At 47.7% G+C, this 21544-nt stretch overlaps 1 protein-coding gene across 10 annotated transcripts in view; it reads left to right on the top strand.

Annotated features, from left to right (window-relative positions):
• The window catches only part of Bcas1 (brain enriched myelin associated protein 1), a 79838-nt gene that overhangs the window by 9438 nt on the left and 48856 nt on the right, over positions 1 to 21544 (top strand). For all 10 annotated transcript variants that reach the window (XM_040732639.1, XM_040732635.1, XM_040732638.1 and 7 more), the window contains exons 3-4: positions 525 to 603; positions 13448 to 14022. In XM_040732639.1, coding sequence (XP_040588573.1) covers positions 525 to 603; positions 13448 to 14022 — 654 coding nt within the window. The remainder of the gene's footprint in view (positions 1 to 524; positions 604 to 13447; positions 14023 to 21544) is intronic.

Below are 21544 nucleotides of genomic sequence, written 5' to 3'. Positions count from 1 at the left end.
CTAGCTAGTGTAGATTAGGCTATAGATTACTTTGCAAGCCCAAGCCACTGTCTCAAAACAGGTGGATGTGGCCAGAGGGACAACTCCTGAAGTTTTCCTATCAATACACGGTGAACTTTCATTATTTGGCAGGTGTGCTCATTAAAGGCACGGCTAATGATTGCATTTGTGTGGCCAAGACAGACAGGAGGAGGAGCCTTTCAGGTCACTGAACCACATTTTAGATTCTGGCTCGGTTCCTTATTAGACAATGTGCCTTTGGGGCCTCGGCACCCCACGCTTGCTGTGGGGTGTGGCTGCCTTTGTGAGGTTGCTGAGGTGACACATGAGCCCCAGAGTGTTTTTCTGTCAGGAATCTGGCCTAAGTGAGTCGTTTTGCTACTCCGAGGCTGGATAGAAAGCTGGCACTCTGTACAAACACAGCCTTTAAGCTGGGCATTGGAAGGGGCTCCTGTAGCCTTGAGGGTCTTCCATGAGTTTCCCCTTCCAAGACCTGACCACCAAAACCTTCTGTTCTCTTGCAGGTGATAGCAGACAACGAGCACGTTCAGAATGGGAACCCAGTGATGGTGTCCACTCAGGTGATTCAGCGCAGTGATGAAGGTCAGTGCCGTGTAGGCAGACCGCTCTGCCAGAGAGCAAGGTCACCTCTGACCCTATTTACAGTGAACAGAACAAGGGTGGAGCCGTAGGTTTTCCTTGAAAGCGCGCCTATTTATTCCCCAGGCTGGCAGAGACCCTGGGCCCACACTGGGTGGTTACACATTGGAAGCTGCCTGCCCTAGGATGTTGAGCACCATCAGTTTGCTCTCCTCTGAGCTCGGGAGAGGGCCTGATCCAGCCCGTCCTGACTCAAGGGTGGATGGTCTCTCCCTGGATCCCCACAGCACCTCTGAATACATGGCTTCACAGCAGTTAAGAAAAAGCAACAGAGCCGGGCGTTGGTGGCTCACGCCTTTAGTCCCAGCACTCGGGAGGCAGAGGCAGGCGGATCTCTGTGAGTTCGAGACCAGCCTGGTCTACAGAGCGAGTTCCAGGACAGCCTCCAAAGCCACAGAGAAACCCTGTCTCGAAAAACCAAAAAATAAAAATAAAAAATAAAAAAATAAGAAAAAGCAACAGAATGGGAGCCCCAGGGCCTGGCGTTGGGGGTCAACACACCTGGCTTAGAACCCCCACTTGGCAGCTCGTTGGCTACGTCACGTGGCACAGCAAGATGTGCAGTTGATGACATTTGATGACTGAGGCGGCCTCACCTCCCTGCCCCAGGAAGGGTTCCTTCTCTGGGTGACTCTGGAGAACTGGAAGAACCAAAAGTTACAGAGATCACAGAGTTAAAGGGGATGAACCCACAACCCTCCCGCCTACGTCCAGGCCAAACTAATCAATAACCCTTATAGGAAGATGAGCTCTTCCAGGGCTGGAGAGATGGCTCAGTGGCTAGGAATGCCTGCTGCTCTTCCATAGGCTATGGGTCCGAGGTCCAGCGCTCACACGGTGGTTCACAGCCATCTATGATGCCAGTTCCAAGAATCTGATGCCCTGTTCTGGCCTCCATGGACTCCCGCATGCCTACAGTATACACACTCATGCAGGCGTGCACACACACACGCGCGCACGCACACACACACACACACACACGCACACACGCACACATTTTAAAAAGTGATTTGTTGTACTTTACACGTCATAAATTGTTGGCTACAGAAATGCCACAGCCCCACCGACATTTGACAATCCTTCCCAGCCTACCTTTGTCACTGAAAGCAAGGAGGAGACGGCACTAAGCCCAGAGATCCCAGGATGGAGCGTCGACGGGGCTTTTAACCACCCTGGAAGACAGCTGTTCTCTGGGTTTGCTTTTGTTTTGTTTTGTTTTTGCAAAGCCACCGCACGCCTCCCCTCAGGGACCGTTAGATGAGGGTTCCCATAAAGCCACACTCTCTGAGCAGAGTTAATGCTACTGCTGTTTAATTAACATTTGGTTCCTTAATCACAAAAATGTGCTTTAAAAAGACACCTCTGTTCTCCAGAGAGGCGACGGGGTCACCTCCACACGGAAACAGACTTGAAAAGGAGGCAGGGAGTGAGTACTGGGGACATTGAAGGACTAGGGGGAGGGGGGGATTCCCTGGACCCACAGGACCCCCATCATCTGTGTTGTCCTGTCACAGAGATGTTAACTCGTACACACGTGTGGCTTGTGCCTGTTTCATGTGAAAAGAATAAGGGTTCTCATCCCCTCACCTGGGAGCAGTTTGGGGAACTTTGAGGCCCACAGCATCCTGGTCTGCAAGGCGTGAACTTATGAAACCACAGAGCATTGCAAGCATTGCAAGTGAGGGGCTGGCCACGTGCAAATCAGAATTCTTCCTCCCCCAGACGGTGTCACCCTGGAACCTGGGAGCATGTGACCTTGCCTGTGGGTGGCCAAAAGCAGGCTTTGTGAGTGGGTGAGATGGAGAGGTGGTCTTGAGATATCCCTGGGGGGGTCTAATGGCACCTGAGGGGTCACTGTAAAGAAAGGAGCCAGAGGGACAGAGCTGGAGAGGAAGAGGTGACACTGGGAACGGATGTTAGAGGGAAGGGGGAGGGGGGGAGGGAGGGAAGGGTTTGAAGATGGGCACTGATAGACTTGACCGTGGTGACCACGTGCTGAGGTAGTACACAGCCTCAGAATAGGTGTGGGAATCTCCAGAAGCTGGCCCACTCTTAACGTGTGACCTTCTGAACTGTAAGACACCTGAGTTGTGTTAAGGCCCCAACCTGGTAGTCGTTTGGTGCCACAGGGCATGCAAGCACTATAGTCTAGCTAACTTGACTCAGGGGCGAGGGAGGGGTGCAGGTGTCAACTCTGTCGCTTGCTACCTGGAAAATGGTGGGATGCAGCTGGAACTGTCCAAGACTCACCTGTAAGGTGGGAGTCACGCCCTTCTCTCCAGCCACAGGGGGCTGTAAGGACAGCAGCTATGAAGCATGGGCTTGAGGACGCAAAGGAGGAGGAGCCCGCCACAGGCAAAGCAGACTGCAGTGCCAGCGTTTGTCACTGGCTCCCCCGATGATCAATCTTTTTTAAAATTTATTTAATAGTTGTGCGTTGCGCGAATTCTCATAGGTCTTAATAATAAAATCCTGGAGTCGGATAGTAGGAGGTGAAAGCAGAGAGATCAGAGAAGCAGAGCAGCCAGTCTCTAGGGAGAACTTTTACCTCTGCCGAATCCTCAGACTGAAGGGGTGATCCTGTCTCTACGAATCCCCAGACTGAACGCTTCAGGCTGCTGCCTCAGACGGCCATGAGCCTCTGTCTCCTCCCGCGTTATACTCCTCTTCCTGTCCATTCATATCCCTTCCTGTCTCCACCTCCCTAGTGCTGGGATTAAAGGCGTGTCACTCCAAGTGCTGGGATCACCTTTGTGTGAGCTGGTTCTCTTTTAGACTGGAGCAACTTCATGCAGCCCAGGGTAGCCTTGAATTAACAGAGATCCTGTCTCCAGATTACTGGGATTAAAGGTGTGTGCTACCACTGCCTGGCCTCTATGGCTAACTAGTATGGCTAGCTTTGCGCTCTGATCTTCAGGCAAACTGTATTTGCTAGATCATAAATAAAATATCTTCACAGCTGTGAGCTGCCATGTGGATGTTGGGAATTGAACCCAGGTCCTCTGGAAGAGCAGCCAGTGCTCTTAACCACTGAGCCATCTCTCCAGCCCAGATGAATCAATCTTACCTGACAAGATTTTCCCTCTTGAGTATTTATTCCCAAAACTTCACAGATCTTTGGGGAAAATAAAAACGCCCCATTTCTCTCTTTCTTTGATTCTGTTCTAGTCAATGTATCCTCTTTAAAAGGAAAAAGTGTCTATCGTCACGGCTGATGGATGGCAGCGTCGGTCATGTGACTGATCTGCTGGAATGCATCATTTCTCAGAAGCTGATACCTGTCTCTGTCACACACGGATAAGACGTTTCTTAGAATTAATATCTTCCTTTTCATCCCTCATCAATTGTTCTTAAAGAAGGAACTGTCCAATTTTGCATCTTTAAAATACATGTGTGTGTCTGTCTGTATGCGCGTATACGGGATCAGTTTAGTGAAGGGAAAATTCCCTAATCAAGTAAAAAAGGCTTCTGCTGATAAGACAATGAGTGAGAATTTGCCAGTTTTGATCCTTAGAGGAATTCTCCCAGACAGTGCCCCAAATCACAGCTGCCTGACAGCGGGAAAACTCCGGGGCCTGGGCAGACGTTAATATATGTTTTCTCCTAGCAGCCGTGATTTCCAGCTGCTCTGTCCACGTTTGCTTTGGGTTTTGTTGTTGTTGCCTGTGGTGGTTTTATGCTCGCTGCTCATTCTGACCTTGAAGTCACAATCCCCCTAAGTCATCCTACAGTACCTGGGGTTGCAGGCCTTAACACAGTGCCAGGATACTACTACTGTTTAAAAATGCCTGCATGAGTTGAGTAAAAGTCTGGTAGGGGATTGGGGCTCAGTCAGGAAAGTACTGGGGACCTGAGTTGATTCCCAGAATGCAAGTTTGTTTTCAAATTTTGTTTATTTATGTTTTAAGGCTGGCATGGTGTCATATGATTATAATCACAGTACTAGGAAGGTGGAGAGACATAGATCCCAGCCAGTCTAGCCTGCTTAGCAAGGGAGATCCTGTCTCAAAATAGCCAGCTAGGTAACGCTAGGGTAACGATACCCACGGCTGTCCTCTAGTTAGCGTCCATGCACGTGCACACCCGTGTCCATGTATCACCTCACCTACTCCTGGGTATGCATGAACACACACATAAGGTTCGTCAACTAATTTAAATGTTAGAAGCCCCTGAGAGCAAAGGGCTCTTTGCCATGTGTTACAACATACCAGAGCTCAGTACATACACTGTACTGAAGGCCAAGACCAGCCCAGTTTTCTCCAGTCTTCTGGGAGATCCTGATGCTCTGGGAATGTGAAGATGGCTAAGAAGCAGTCGGGGACTCTCTGAGGCACGGAAGATGCAAAGAGCCAGAAATGACCCCTGTCTCCACAGCTCTACGTGTGGCTCCTGATAAGAAGCCAATAAGAGATCCGAGGGACTCCAGTGACAGCCTGAAGTTAACAGTGTTCTGACCAAACACTACGCAGCAGACTCCAGAGCTGGCCACCTCTGTCATTGTGTTTGCCTCGCTCTTTCATACTTCTCAAGAGATAGCTTTTGAAGAAATGACAGCCGTCATCCTAATCATTATCATCTCTGTAACCATCAGCCAGCATCACCATCAACAGCAGCAGAAGCAGCAGCCATCATCATCAGCCGTCATTACCATAATCACCAGCGTCACCATCTTCGTCAGCCAACATCATCATCACGTCATCACAATAATCATCACCATTATCAAATATTTCTTTCATCTGCTTTGAATCCTGTGTCTCCTTTTTATATCCCTCTTTTCCTTCCATTTTCTCTTTCTTTTCATTGTTTGTACATTTATTTTGTTTTTGCTTTTTCTTCTTTTCATGTATATGCAACATACACATTTGCATCTATGTTAGCACGTGTGTGTGTGTGTGAGTGTGTGTGAGTGTGTGTGTGTGTGTGTGTGTGAGTGAGTATGGAAGCTAAGGGTTGACGTCAATAGTTGTCCTTCATTTCTCTTCCATACTATTCTTCAAACCCTGACCTCACCAGGATGGCTGGCACTGTTAGCTAGTTTGTTCCAAAGACTCCCCCAGTCTCTACCATTGAACCCAGGCAGGCTGCCCTGCTCACCCCGCATTCATGTGGGCTCTCAGGGTCGGCATCAAGCCCTCTGCATGCAGTCGAGCACTTTAAATTCTGGGCCCTCTCTGAACGTCCTAGTGGCATAAGGTGAGTGGATCTACCGTATAGACACAGTAAACATTTTGCACAGTGTACGTAACAAGGTCAAGGTTGTGCTGGGAGATGCTGTCTCCAATCTAACTTCATGGATTCTTGGGCCCTGTCCCAAATGCCCTTTTTCAGAGTGCCTGGATAATTTCAAGTCACAGACTGTTTTCAAAGTTCACCTAGGTTGTGGCATGTATCTGTGTTGCATTGCTCTCCTTTAAGGTAAATAGCGTTCCATTGCACAGAGGCCACATTTTCTTGATTCGCTCGTAGGTGAATGGACATTTTGGTTATGGTTGTTTAAACTCCAGTGCTTGTAACTAACGTATCCCTTGCTTTTGTGAGCTTGTTTTTGAATAGATACATATTTCAGTTCTCTTGGGGGATGTCTGTCTCGGAACAGAGCTGTGGGTCATATACTGGCTCAATGGCCACCTCTCCGAGGACTTCCTAACTGCTTTCCAAAGCGACTGCACCTCTCCGAGGACTTCCTAACTGCTTTCCAAAGCGACTGCACATTTCACACACACTCCCCAGTGATGCACGGAGATTCCAGCAGCTCAGCATCCTTGTCCGTGCTGGCTACTGTCTGCCTGTTTTGTTACAGCCATCCCAGCGGGTGTGGAGTTGAGCTGTGCTGTAATTTTGACTGCATTCCCACAGTGGCAATGACACAAAGCATCTTCGGATGTTCCCAATGACCATTTACATGTCTATGTTTGGAACAGTGATGCCATCCTAGCCTGACTGCTTTTCTGCCTTCTGCTTCCCTGGGTCCCTTGCCTCATACCATCTCTCAATAATTTTCCCAGAATCCCAGGCTAACAGTGGTAAGCCTTTGGCAGTCTCCTGTGTGTCGAGAACTTGCCTTCTTACACCACCTCCGTCTCCAGAGCTCACCCTAACAGCCATGTGCACAAGGACAGCAAGGTACCGCCTTCTTTAGCAAGCTACTTAACATTAAAATCTGCTTAACATTGTACCTGATCAGCTTCCCTCCATGGTGAGGGGGACATCACTGGATCACATGCCACTCTGAATCTCCAGACTGTTTTCGGAAAGCAATCTGGCAGCATCTTTTTTTTTTTTTTTTTTTTACATATTCATTGTTTTGGGGGCAGTAAGTCCACATTTGCTCTTCTGGTCTACAAAAGAATGACTGTTAAACATGGAAGTTTACTCTGGAATTGTTTGTAGGGAAGATGAAAGAAACAATATGGAAACTACCACAATGTTCATGAATTAGGCGATGGTTTACATATCTTTCGAAGTATCTATATTAAGAAATATTGTGTAACATCTAAAAAAGAGAGAAGACAGATTTGGATATTTTGGCTATGAGAGACAGCGTTTTTATATAAAAATCATTAAAAATATTTCTAATATAGAGTTGGTGAGATAGCTTTCGTTGTAAACAAGAGGACCTGGATTTGATACCCCCTCCAAAAAAATGGGTGTAGGTGTAGTGTGTATCACTTTAATCCCAGCAGAGGAGGGTGGATCTCCGTGAGTTCAAGGCCAGCCTGGGCTACACAGCCAGTTCTAGGCTAGCCAGGGCTAAACAATGCCACCATGACTAAAAAAAAAAAAAAAAAAAAAAACAGGGAATGATGGCTTAAGTTTGTAATCCCAGCATGGTGGGGACAGAAATAACAGATCCCTGGGGCTTGCTGATTTGTTAACCTTACTTAGAGAGTTCCAAGCCAGTGAGAGACCCTGTCAAAAGAAAAAAAAAAAAAGGTGGATGATGTCACTTGGAGACCAGTACCTGACATTGTATTCTGACCTCCATACCTACTCACAATGACAAACACAGTCACCATATACAAATATGCAGAACTCTGAGGCGACTGTTGGTTGCAGAAGGGGTGGAGGGCAGATAGGAAGGAAAAGGATTAGAGAGAATCGCCAATTTTGGAGGCAAAGGCATGTCAGATGCATATTATCACCTGCCTTAAGAAGGAAAAGCAAACAAAACCCCACAAGACCAGTGCAAACATCTGCTGTGTTTGCTCCTGTTGGAATAGCTGGCTTTGCACTTGAAGTAACCCTGCATGGTCCACACATTTGCAAAGCGCATGAGCAGTAGGAAGATGGTGAGGAAAAGGCAGGAGTTGCTGCCCCAGTCTCTCTCTTCGGGAACTGATCTGCAGCCAGGCTTGAAAATGTGCTCTGGGCAGCACAGGGTTAATGGGACCCATGACATCACTCAGTGTCCGGGCAAATCAAGCTGATAATCAAGGCTCCATTCCCCAGTGCAAAAGCCCCCTCTGTTATTTGCGCTAGGATTTCCTGCCAAGACATCCTGGCTCTTCAGAACTGAGATGAAAAGCCTGAAATGTGATCATTCAGTGAAATTTCCAAATCTGCCATCTTCCTCCAAGCCATAAGCATCTGCCCCACGAAGCCTGACTCTAACACTTCAGAACAACAAATGCGTCTGCCCAGGGCTGAAAGCCACAGTTGTTTGAAGTGGTCATTTGACGCTTGCAACACGACCCTCTCAGGTTGCAAACTCTCCAAGGTCTTCATTGGGTTTTCCCTCCCAAAGGCTTCCCACAGCCCTTTGATATTTAAATAGAATTCTCTTTTGAAGAACTCAGCATCTCCTTCCCTGCCTCTGCAATCAACTGCTGTGCCCTGTGTCTGCTTTTGAATCCTGATACGACAAGAGCTGTGTGTCTGATCCAAGTGTTTTATCCATGTTAACGCCCATAATTCGACACACTCCCACAGCATCTGCAGGATTTGTAACAGTTCCCTTCGTGATTACCAAACATTAGGTATCCACCTTGTGGCTTACTGTGATAGATCGGGACAGCAGTGTGTGAGGCAGGGGTGCCAAGGAAGGGATGAAGGAGCTGGAGAGATGGATGGTAAAGTGCTTGCCACGGGGACCTGTGTTTGGATCCCCGGCGCATACATTACAAAATCCAAAACAAGAAAGCCCAGCAGCACATCTGTAATTCCAGTGTTGAGACAGGAGGAAGGACCTCTGGGACCAAGGGAGCACTTGGTCTAGCCGAATCAGTATGCTCCTGGCTTGGTGAAAGAGCCTGCCTTAGAAAGCAAGGAAATGAGGTGATGATGGAGGGGGCCAGCTGAAGCTGACCTCTGGCCTCCATAGCACGTGTACACGCATGTGCATGTATCCCCATACGCATGTGCCCTTGCACACATATGCACAGGCACACGCATGTGCCCTTGCACACACATGCAGCACAGGCACACGCACATCAGGAGAACAGGCACCATGAACCGATGGGATAGGCTCTCAGAGCTTCATTGGGAGAGCCAAGATGAGCCGTCTCAGCTTTCTTTCCCTGTAAAAACTCCTGGGAGAACAGGTCAATAAACCTCAGAAAGAGAGCAGCCTGTCCCCAGCAGCTCGTTTACAAAGGCGGCTATTCTCTGTGACCATCAGCGTCTTCCCCTGAGTGCAAGACTTCACCCAGGGCCTCTGCTCTGGGACTCACCCATGTCACCTGGGTTAGCCCTACTGCCAGACACTCCTGAAGAAAGACGTTTGGGGCTGTGACTAGACATCCCAAGGCTCTGTTTACTTGGGGCTGTATATATAGTGGGGAGGAAACAAGGAATTTCAATCGCTCTCTCTTTTCACTGGGGACATACTCCAGGACCACACCCCCCTAGTGGCTGCCTGATTCTCTTGACAGTACTGAGCTCGGGATACACCGCGTTGTTTCTCATCCTGTGATGATGCCGTATATGTGATGGCATAGCAGGTAAAAGTGCTTGCCACCAAGCTGATGACCTGAGACCCCACATGGTGGAAGGGGGGAGAGTCCTTTTGGTTGTCCTTTGACCTCTACACAGATGTCATGGCACTTGCCTCCCACCCCTGCATCAATAATTGTGACGCCTGTGCCACAAGCAAGTCCATGTATTGGGCAAAAGCCTGGAGATTTAAATGAAAGACAAGACATCTGGCCATTTGTGGAGAGAGAGAGAGAGAGAGAGAGAGAGAGAGAGAGAGAGAGAGAGAGAGAGAGAGAGAGAGAGAGAGAGAGAGAGAGAGAGAGAGAGAGAGAGAGAGAGAGAGAGAGAGAGAGAGAGAGAGAGAGAGAGAGAGAGAGAGAGAGAGAGGGAAGAAGAAGAAGAAGAAGAAGAAGAAGAAGAAGAAGAAGAAGAGGAGGAGGAGGAGGAGGAGGAGGAGGAGGAGGAGGAGGAGGAGGAGGAGGAGGAGGAGGAGGAGGAGGAGGAGGAGGAGGAGGAGGAGGAGGAGGAGGAGGAGGAGGAGGAGAGGATGTTGTGCTGGAAAAGACTCCCATGGACTGAGAGGCAAAGGATGAAAACCGCCTATACAGCAAATGGGAACCAGACTAAGTGCCACAGATAATCTGGTATCTGTTACAGTCATCTCTAACCCAAACATAGTCAGAAGAGGTTTTAAAAGACCACTACATATTAATAAATCAGTTCACCAAGAAGATATAAACATACATGTAACAATTATATAAAACAAACACTAGTGATCATAAGAAGTTGGACCCCTAAGATGCACTTGGGGAAGGGTGGGGGTCACTAAATCTCTTTATTTGTTCTTATTCCCAATGTGACATGTTGGCTAAATCACATTTTTCTCTGTTCTTTGATATTTGTTGTCTTTTAATCAAACTATTGAGGATGGTGCGGGGGCAGGGGGGCAAGCTCGGCTTGTCAGGGCTTCCAGAGCCCAGGCCCTGTCCCTAACACTCCACTAACACTATGAGCTGTCATGAAGGGAGCCCACTCAGAACTCCCCAAGTTCTGACAAGCCACCGGCCACCGAGTGGTTCTCCCTGGTCTCCCACAGCAAGGCCTCTTGTTTCTTTTGGCTGTGGGCTCTACGCGTTCAGTATTGAACCTTTTCAAAGCCAAACAGTGGCATTTTTGTTTGTTTGTTTGTTTGTTTTGCCATGGAGAGTGTTGTCTGCTGCTCTGGCTGTAACCCCATTTAGCTCCTTTGGTTCCCAGCCAGGACGTGAAGCAGGGAAATCAGCACATGTTCTCTGGGATTTGCAAAAGCCTCGCCTGGCTTTCAATCCCAGCCTGTCCCTTCTGTCAACAGGTTCCTCTCCCTCTGGACCTGATCCACAATCCGTTTCTGTTCCCTCTGACAAGTTCGGGTCTCCCTTGCTCATTTGGTCCCTGCTTTGCCTGCTTCTCTCTTCTCCCTCCCCCCTACCCTACCCCTTTCGGTGTATTTGTCTCCAGGAGTTCCCGGAGCACAGGCTAAAGCTGAAAGAGCACTAGATGGGTTAGCTAGCGCCCTGACTGGGGGCTTCCTTGTGAAACCTCCCTGGCTTCCTCACTGGCCTCATCTTGAGTCACTTCTCTGTCTTCTGTGTGACTAAGAGGTCACTGAGACAAACAGAAAGGCAGCTCTCTCCTCAGGTTCCTGACTCCAGATACGAGGGTTTGACAGAGTGACTATGAATGCATGCATGTGTGGGCATGTGTCTACTGTCCCATGTTAATGTGTAATGGAAATACAACAAAGACCTCCCTATCCTCTCCCTGCTTTATCCTGCTCCTTGACCTCCTGCAAACAGTGTCTGTTTGTCTGTCCAAGTGTATACAGGATGGAAAGCAGTCTTCGACATTATCGTAGTATCTGTCAGTCATGAAGTACCTGTTGGGGGATGGTAGCAGCAGCCCAGACCCTGGGTGAGTTTCCTTCCAAGCTTTACTGGCCATACCAGGGAGCTATGCACATTTCCTGTTTGTTGTATTTATTTTATTCTGTTTCATGCATGCATGGGTGTGCACTCACACAGGTTTGTGTGTATGCAGATGTTCATATGGGTTTGGGTGCCATAGAAAATCAATTAAGATCCCAAAATTCTTCCTCACTGTTTCACTACCATGGGTACAATGTATTCTTTCGTTGCAGCTGCCTGGGTCCCACCGCTATCTCAGCCCCCAAATAACACACGAGACACTATATTAATTATGAAGCTGTTGGTTGTTTGCTATGGTTTCTTATCTGCTAGCTCTGACTTAATAATTACTAATATACATATATATGTGTATATATATATATATATATATATATATATATTTGGTTTTTCAAGACAGGGTTTCTCTGTGGCTTTGGAGGCTGTCCTGGAACTAGCTCTTGTAGACCAGGCTGGCCTCGAACTCACAGAGATCCGCCTGCCTCTGCCTCCCGAGTGCTGGGATTAAAGGCATACGCCACCAATGCCCGGCCCCCGGTTATATTTTTATAAGGTCTTATCAAGGACGCAGCCTAATGCATCCTCTCTTTCCGTGATCATGTGGCGCTCTCTACTCTTGACTACATTTCCCAGAACCCTCCTCGACTCCTAGTCCCACCTATCTTGCTCCCCTATTGGTCAACAGTGCTTTATTTATCAACCAATAGAATAACATATACAGAGAAGGACCTCCCCCATCTCATGGGGCCTTGAAAAGAAGGCAATTCAACTGGTTCAAGGCAGGAAGGGGTGGGTGTTTGGGACTGCAGCTCCCAGGAAGTTGGGAAGCTGCTACCTACACACACACACACACACACAATGCATGAGCTGGCCCAGCCTTCCTGCGGGTACACACCTGCTCTTCAAGGCTACAGAATGTCTACTTTCTGAGTATTACTGTTTTAGCGTAGATATCCCCGAGAGCCCATGCTAATAGATCTTACATTAAGACAGAAAGGACATGAGCTCAGGAGTTGGCTTCTGTGGAGCCCTCTCACTGGGGACTAGGGGGACGATGTCTTGACCTCTGGTGCCAGCGTTCTCCCTCCCCGGTGGTGACAAAAGCTGAGTTTCATGTGTGCTGAGAAGCTTGTGCATCTCACTCAACTACTTTTCTGCATACTTTAAATATACTAACAAGTGTCATTCCCTAAGGAAATGGTAAGGTAGGTCTATTGTTTCTTCATTTTTACTGCAGAGTAAAGGCTGAGAAAAGATTAAATGACTTGGATTCAAAAAGATCTTTTTTGTTGGTCTATTTTCGAGACAAGGTCTCATTGTGTTGAACTCACAGAAATCTATCTGCTTCTGCCTCTGCAATGCTGGGACTAAAGGCGTGTGTCCCCAGAAGGTGGGCCTCAAATATGAGCGCTTTCTCTCCCCTAGGGGACATTTGTAAAATACATTTGATCACCACAGCATTGGGGTGTGAGAGGCATTCAAGGGACCAATGGAGGCGCTAAGCGTACTACACAGGACAGATCCATGATAAAGACATGCTCAAGGCCAGATGTCTAGAATGATGAGAGTTGACCGACCTCCCAGCTCCAGAGCCCAAACTCTAACCTAGTGTGATTTCCCACAGGAAAGCCTTAACTTTCCACTTCCAGGGAGATAAAAGATGACAGTAGACACTGGGTCTCACACACATGGTGCCTGGTGGGTACTCGCTTCCTGGTCATTGACTTTTCTGCCTCATCAGTCTCGGGGGTCTCTCAGGAAGAGCAGGGTCAGGAGATGTCTGCTGGGCTAACAGCAGGGCACAAGGCGGCCTGTCTGCGGAGGAGACTTCCTTTATCAAAAGTTGGAGTCCATTATTCACCCTTGGATTTCCTGGCTTGTTGAATGACCATTGTTTATGTTTGTGTTTACAGTCGATTTGGGAATAAGCATCTCCAAGGATAATGTGGCTGCTTCTTCCCCCAAGACAACGGAGGCCCAAGCTGTGGCCAACACCAGCGGAAAGAGTCTTGGGAAAGAAGCCAAGCCCCGGGCACCAGCTGCTAGATCGAGCTTTTTCTTGACGCTCTCTCGGCCTGTACCAGGACGTCCCGGGGACCAAGGCACGGATTCATCGGCTGCATCGGGCAAGCTTGATGTCAGCCCCGGCACAGCGCCTGCGAACAAAGACCCAAGTGAGCACGGGGCACTTCCGGTGGCAGCTGCACCAGGGCCGGCTGCAGATAAAACGCCAGGGTGCCCTGAGGCCAAGCAGCAGGCCTTCCCTGCCACCTGCCCGCCAGCACCTTCACCACCTGAGTCCAGCGCGGAAGACACCTCCAAGCCCAAGGACTTCAGCTTCTTCGACAGATTATTTAAACTAGACAGGGCAAGAGAAAGGGCACCAGCTGGCCACCAGCCTGAAGAAGCCAAAGCGGTGAGAGACCAAGACCAGGCCGAGGAGGCTCCTGCCGTGCCAGGGAGTCCCCATGGTGTCCCTGCTGAGGAGGTAAGTGTGTGAAAGTTTACCTAGTTCCTCTCCCGTGGGTGCTTCTGTGGAGGACGCTGAATGGGCACTACACATGCCACCCTTAGAGTCAGTCATCCAAGGTCCCAGACAAGGTAAGCTTAACCTCTCCTCTATGTTTGTGTGGGCAGAAACATCCAAAGAGCAAAGTTTCTGTATCCTCTGTTTTATGTAAAGAAAAAGAGGCGGTAGGTGGCATACATAGAGAGACTCTAGCCTCCTTACCCAAGGCTGCGGCTCGGGGCCCAGACTGAAAGGCACCGGGGGAAGAAAGTGACTTCTAACAAACTTAAGTGCCTGGCTGGGGATGTGGACTGTGATCGTTCACCTAGCGTACTTGAAGCCCTGGGTTTGATCCCCAGTCCTGCATACACCAGGCATGGGGGCTCTGGCTTCTAATCCCACCACTTGGGAGGTGGAGGCAAGAAAATCTGAAGTTCGAGGTCATCCTTGACTACTTAAAGCCAGCCTGAGATACATAAAAGAGAAAAACAAAAACAAAGAATTACACGGTGACTGTTGGTCTGCAGACAACATTTCTGGACAGCTGAAATTGGAAAAAGTCAAGAAGACAAAGGCATTGAAGCCTCCTGCTGTCAATATTTTCACTACACCCATACGTTTGGACTCAGGGTTTGTTTTCAGATATTCTATTGCTTGTCTACTCCCAAACTGAGCTAGTTTGGCAAACAGTCCAATGAGCAGCGTGCGGGGAGGGGTCTAGACTCTCGGATGTCAGCCTGGCAGCAGAAAGTGTCTTATACGCACAAGCCAAGAGCCCTGAGCTGCTTCTCTGAGGGCTAGGAACTAGTCACTAGTATTCATGGACTGGGGCAACTGTTCACACACATCGCCTGGGCAGAGAGACTCTGACTGGCTTTGCATCATTGTCCCTGGGCTCCTAGAGCCATTCAGAGGTGGTGACTTTTAAACAGTCATAAGTTTTTAAGGTGTAGGGACCCAAGGTCAGAGCATTGCCTGAATTATTTATAAGGAGAGAATGAAGAGCTCCCCATCTTTGCTCGGTTGCCTAGTGACTCAGCCAAATCCTCCTTAATTAGACAAATCAAACCAGCATCCCACCAGCCAGTTCTTGAAGGTCTTTAGTCACAAAAGCCTGGGCATACCCAATCCACTCTTGCTCTCAAAGAACTTGTTGGTAAAGTTGTGAAGTGGTACTTTGCAAAATCAGCCTCCTCTATTGGGCTGAGATGGGGGACATCCTCCCTCCTAGACGACAGCTGGATTTATTTGCAGCGAGTTCTCAGGTGGGATGGGCTTCAAGATGCAATCTGTGGTAGCAGCACAGCAAGTATGGGTGCGACCCAGCCCAGAGTGACGTTTGGAGTTGAAATGTCTTTCAGAGTAGCCCACCCCCAATTATAAACATGCTTTCTTTCCTTGATGAAAGACCTCTCTCATTACATTTGCCAAGGAAATGTGTGTGCTTAATTGTGTTACACTTCAAATTTCCTTTTTTTTTTCTTTTTGGATTGGCAATTTCACTGAAATTTGAAATATTGAGTGTCTGTCGTGTACTCTGCACATGTAAAACATCTTTTTACAGAGTATGAGAAAGCCATTTCTCCTTCGGCCGGCAAGCACATGGATATTTGAATGTGTATATGTGCAAGGTTTCTTTAAAAAAAAAACAACTGAACAGCAAAAAGCCTAGGGTTCTGATTGTTCAATTTTCTCATCTGGCCCCTGTGGCCTACTTGTGAGTTTAGGGGAAAACCAATCGTTTCTTCAGTATAGTGAGAAAATACAGCCCTTAGAAAACAACATGAACAAAACCATCCCAGTCAATAGCAGTTTTGGAGCCAGTAGCGCCACAATGCAAAGTTGAACATGGGTTGTATCGATGCACAATTTTTAGGGTAAATTACGCACTGGGTTCTGCCGAGTCAGCTGTCTGCCCAGCTCCCATCCCCCACAGCTCTGCGCCTCCTCCCCCCACAGTCACTGCATGCTGGGTTTGGAATTCCAGCCACAGACCCACCAAGATTCGAATTAGGACAGAGATAACTGACCCCCGGCTCATCTTGGGGGGGGGGGAGGGATAAACACACAAATCTGTGTTTTCGGAATGACAATCTTATTTGTGCGCCTTATAAAACTACATTCAGACCATAGCATAATTAAAACAAGGCAAGAATTCATGGACAAATGGAGCATTTAGCACAGAGGCCAAAGAAAAGATAAATTATAGACCTGAAAGTCTGACTGAGCTGTGATTCACACAGACCAACTGGTTGGCAGGGCTTCGGCTCCCCCCCGCAACTGAACCGGGGTTCTAAGATAAACATTTAATAGATTTCATCGCACGTGCACAAAATGATCCTATAATGGGAATCTGGCCTTACTGTTTATAAAAGAAGACACTGGGTTTCTGTTTCCCCCGTGGTCCTTCCAGGGGTATCTTTGTGGTGAGGGTGGGGGGTGGGAACAAGGATGACAGATGGCTGCCAGGGATGGTTCCTTCAGACTTAAAAACTTCTTTTTGCTTATAAATGTATTCAAGCTCTGCACCCATTGTTTAAACACAAGCCTTGTACAACAGGAGAAGGCTGGTCGGCTTTCCCATTGCTAGCATCTCATCTAATGAGTTTCTTTGTGTCCTCTAAGCTTTTTGTTACATTTATGTATTTGTTTGTTTATTTATCCTGTGTGCATGCATGCACACATATCAGAGGACAACCTGTAGAAATCGATACCCTTTTTCCATCGTTGGTTCTTGAGTTCAGTCCCTGCTCATCAGTTTCGGCAGCAAGCACCTTTACCTACTGAGCCATCTCAGCCCTTGTGGATTTTCTTAAGGGATGCCAAGCCTGAAGCCTTGGGTCACTCAGACCACACATCTGAAGAGCAAGCTTGCCGTTTCCGCTTCCTGCTCTCCTTTCTCCCAGCAATGGACTCAGACATGCTCATGGAGTGAAAAGACTAACTCTAAAACCAGAGAATAAACTGGATGTGAGGTCTGTAATCCAGCGCCTGAGAGGCAGAGGCAAGAAAATCAGATGTTCAAGGTCATCCTTTGCTACATAGTGAGCAGAAGGCCAGCTTCAACTGCACAAGATCCTGTCTCAAAGCAAACAAACAAACAAGTGAAACAGCAAATGAATGAGCAATCAGTTCCAGAATGTCAGAACTGGATACACATTGGGACAGGAAGTAGAGAGGAGAGTGTGATTAAAATGGATGGGAGGACAGTTTGGAAGCATTATTTGTTTTCCTCCCTTCTTTCCTTCCTTCTCCAACCCTCTCTCTTTCTCTCTCTCTCTCTCTCTCTCTCTCTCTCTCTCTCTCTCTCTCTCTCTCTCTCTCTCTACCAGGCTATACTTAGAAAGTTGACAGCCCTATTTTGGCAGCACTAAAAGCACTTCTCACTGTTGGGAAAGTGTGTTGAGCACACAACATATCCACCCTGGACAGTGGGCTATGAGTTTGTGGTAGTTTGAGGCAGTTGTTAATGCTGGGGTTTTCACCTCCAATAAATGCAAGCACAATTGTCAGTCTGGAGGAACACGTGTGACAGAGGAGCCTTCTGCAAGCCCTCATTGCCCTCTCCCTGTGAGCATGAGGGCCACACCTTGCCAGCAGCAAAACTGGTATTCCATTTCAAGCCCTAAGTAAGAGTGAGCTCACGTTTGTGTCCCTAGGTGCAACCCCAAAGTAATTACCAATGCCCCAAAACAAAAGTCAGATCCTGCGAATGTAGCTCAGCAGGTAAAGTGTTTGCTCAGTGTACCAGACACCCTTGGTTGCAGTCCCAACACTGCATAAATTAGCCTTGGTGGCACAAGCCTGTAACCCTACTAGCACCAGGAAGATGTAAGGCAGAGGATCAGAAATTCAAGGTCATTCTCAGCTATGTAGTGAGTTTGAGTCCAGCCTGGGCTACAAGAGCCCTTGATTCAAAACAAAAGCACAAGCTGGAAGTATAGTCCGTTGAGCTAAAAATCTATTCACCTGTCTGAGCTGATTGGAATCAAGCTGCCAAACTAGCCTTCTGGTCAGAGGAGATACACTGAGACAAAATAAGAAGGAAAAAGAAGGAGGGAGGGAGGGAAGGAAGGAAGGAAGGAAGGAAGGAAGGAAGGAAGGAAGGAAGGAAGAAGACTTTTGCCTACAGGAAGCAAGGGGGAACCCATGGTCTCGTCTGAGTTCTTTCTACCTTCCAGTCACACACAGCCAGCATGGTAAATGTAAGGATTATGTTCCCCAGTGAGCCCATGACTTTGGGTGATGTGAAGCCAGGGTTTGGAGCTCATGATCTCTTCCTGGGGAGACACAGACTAGCTTTACACACACTAAGGTTTGTCTGCAGAGGAGCAATAACAGGCGGTCATTTTCTGTGCTTGTGCTACTCTGCCCAATTAGAAAAAGCTAATAAAACCGACAGAGTTGCCTCTTTTTTCCCCTAAAGAGGAAGGAAGCGGGAAAGTAATTCTTAGCTTTCTCTCTCAGCAAACAGGACAGAAGATAGTGGAAACATATATTTTATATATATGGGTATTTTGCCAGCTCCGGTGTGTGTGTGTGTGTGTGTGTGTGTGTGTGTGTGTGTGTGTGTGTGTGTGTACTACGTGCATGCAGTGTCCTCAGGGGCCACAAGGGAGCACCTGAACCCCTGGAGCTGGAGTTACTGACATTTGTGAGCAATCATGGGGGTGCTACACCCTCCCTTAAGAGCAGCAAGGGCTCCTAACTGCTGAGTCACTCTCCAGCCCTTAGATTCTTATATTTTCAGGTTTATTTTATTTCCATTTGAAGTCTGGTCATTTCCCAGTTAAATACATGGGTCTGTATGTAGCGTGCTTCAACCCTGTACAGTAACAACACAAACTTAAAATATTTTTTCCAAGCACACTCACCTTTATAGTTAAGTATTTGTTGAGGCATTTAGCAGCATTTTATCCACAGGATTATTTGCTTTTTATTTATTGCCGTGCTGGGGGATGGAACCCGGGGTGTTGTGAATGCTAGGCAAACACTTTACCAGCTGAGCACTCAATCCCCAGCACAAAGATTTTTTCTTAAATTCTAGGGTCCTTTGCAAGAGAGAAGTTCAGAATCGGGAAAGACCCACAACATCTTAACTCTCCACCAGCCTCTGTGCGCACTAGCTCTTCCACAGAGAAAAGGAGAATGAAAAATATTGAAATTATTAGTAGTGATTTATTTTCCAGATTGGCTTAATGAATGTAGTTTTCCAATTTGTCTATTTCTCTGTTTTCTATTTAGGTTGTTTAATTTGGGGAGGGGGATTGAGACAGGGTTTTTAAATATAGCCTAAATTAGCCCCAAACTCGAGGCAATCCTCCTGCACCATCCTCTCGAGTACTCGGGTTACAGGCATGAGTTTCACAGAATGAACCACGTAGTGAATCCCCCAAGAAAAACACAAAACGAAACCCACACTTCCAGCATTTCCCCGGATCTCCCAGTAGGTGGCGCTACGGGGCAGGACCATCCCAAGTCACATTGGACATCTGGATCCCTCCCTCCCTACAGTAGCTGGCGCCCAGAGATGATTTTTCTCTCTCCTCAGTTCCCAAACTCGGGCGATCCTTGTGTGGCAGCTCCTTGCTCTGAAACAACGCCGGTTTTTCAGATAAACCTATCTCCAGCGCCTCCCGACAGCGGTCGCGCTTGACGCCCTTTCCAGATGGACATTTCCTAGGTTGCTTCCATGGCATCCTTTCCAAGCCTCTCCCCGAGCTTAAGAGATAAGAATGGGTTGTTTTAGCCAGTGTGAATCGGAGTAGGGATCGTGAGAAAAATTAAAGCGATGTTTCCCTACACTGATAAGACGTCTTCGATTGTCCCCTCAGTAACTATGAGCTTTGTGGTAAGCAAACAAGCAAAACAAAGATTCTGTTTGGAAGAATGGCAGTCCGCTAATGAAGCCACACAAAATGCTATTAGTGGCTTCTTCCCAGCCGCTAATTCACTTCCCTTTTAGGCAAATTAGCGTCTAATTGTATCCCTGAGAATGATCCAAACGTCTTTTTCTTCCTGAATCTAAAGGCTCCGTGTAGGGGCCCCTGCTCTGGGAGGAAGAAAAGTGATTGAGAGACACTGGCTGCCTGGCAGATGATCCCCTCAGTGCTGTGGCGGCGTCTGGGGAGAGGAAAGCCGGGTCCCTGGCTTCCCTTTGATCCCAGGCAGCGCCCGGCTCCAGTTTCTTAGGGATGGAAACAGGAGCGAGGCCCCTTCTGTATTTCCTCTCTTCCTTCTGAGCTCCTGTGCGGAATTCCAGCCCTGGTTCTTGGTGTAAAGATTCCAAATGAAGTCAACTCTAGCTCTGCTTTAGGCTGCCGCAGTCCTGTTGCCAAGACCCTGCTGTGAAGCAGGTGGAGGACCGGAGGGCTTCTCAGAGGGAGGAAGGATGGCAGTCACATCCGTGCCTTGTCACTGAAACCATGACAGTTAAAACCAACCAACACACTAACGCGCTCTCCTGGCTCAAAACAAGAAATTACAACTGATGCCTTTGTCTGTCGTGTCACTGGCTAGATAGCATTTGTATTTTAATGGATCTTCCTATCATTTCTTTGGACAGAAATAAAATCTGAATTCTTATTTCTTCCCCCTTCTGGAAACGGTGATACAATATACCCACTCTCTGATCCATGCTTTTTAAGCAGTTATCATTTTCCTTGTCAACACATAAGGAACTTCCCCACTCGTCATGCCTAAGAAGTGCTCTACTGTAAGACCGACATGCCAGGATGTATTTAGCCATATGCTATTCGAGATCTTTGCCTGTCTCCCTGACTTTATTTTTGTTTTTTGTCAACCTTCCTACAGCACACACACCTAACCCTTCTGTCATTTAGCCCGTGTGATGTTAGGTTTAGAATAAACTCTAAGACATGGAATTGCTAGGCAATTATTTTTAAATTTGGTAAGCAATTACAGAAAACTACCAAGGACTTACTAAAAAATTTCCCAAACTTACCCTATCCAGACTGAATTAATTTATATTTTAATCAGCAATGCCTGGGCACCTGTTAGCACAGCCTGCCTGGTGAAGGTTGTTTTGCAAACATCTGGATTCTTTCCACTCTTTCTTTTCATGACTTGTAGCTTTCCTGTCACAGTCACAAAAACCTTTAAGTCTAGAATCGCGCGATTTCCCTCATGCTTTCTTCTAGTGTCTTTCCCCATTGGATTATTCCCCTGAGCGGGGGGAGGGGCTGTGACACCAAGTTAAATGCCCCCCCACCCCCCCACCCCCGTTGACTGTTGTTTGTCCCTACACTTTTCATCCAGATGTCCTTCTTCACCTTCGTGGGTCTGCACTGTCATTCGTGTTTTAGACTGGAGTACCATACATCTTTAGGTAAGATAGATGCATGGCTTTTGGATACATGGGAAAATATCCAGCAGCGAAGAATGGTAGGATGCAGTGGACTTAAGATCACCTCCATTGCTGAGAAGATACTTGGGCACACCTGGAGTGGGGAGCCGAGCCAGTTAAGGCAGTATGGTTCTG

Source organism: Mesocricetus auratus, unplaced genomic scaffold (genome assembly GCF_017639785.1).
Source record: "Mesocricetus auratus isolate SY011 unplaced genomic scaffold, BCM_Maur_2.0 Super-Scaffold_100028, whole genome shotgun sequence".
Taxonomy (NCBI): domain Eukaryota; kingdom Metazoa; phylum Chordata; class Mammalia; order Rodentia; family Cricetidae; genus Mesocricetus; species Mesocricetus auratus.
This window is presented reverse-complemented; position numbering and strand designations above follow the sequence as displayed.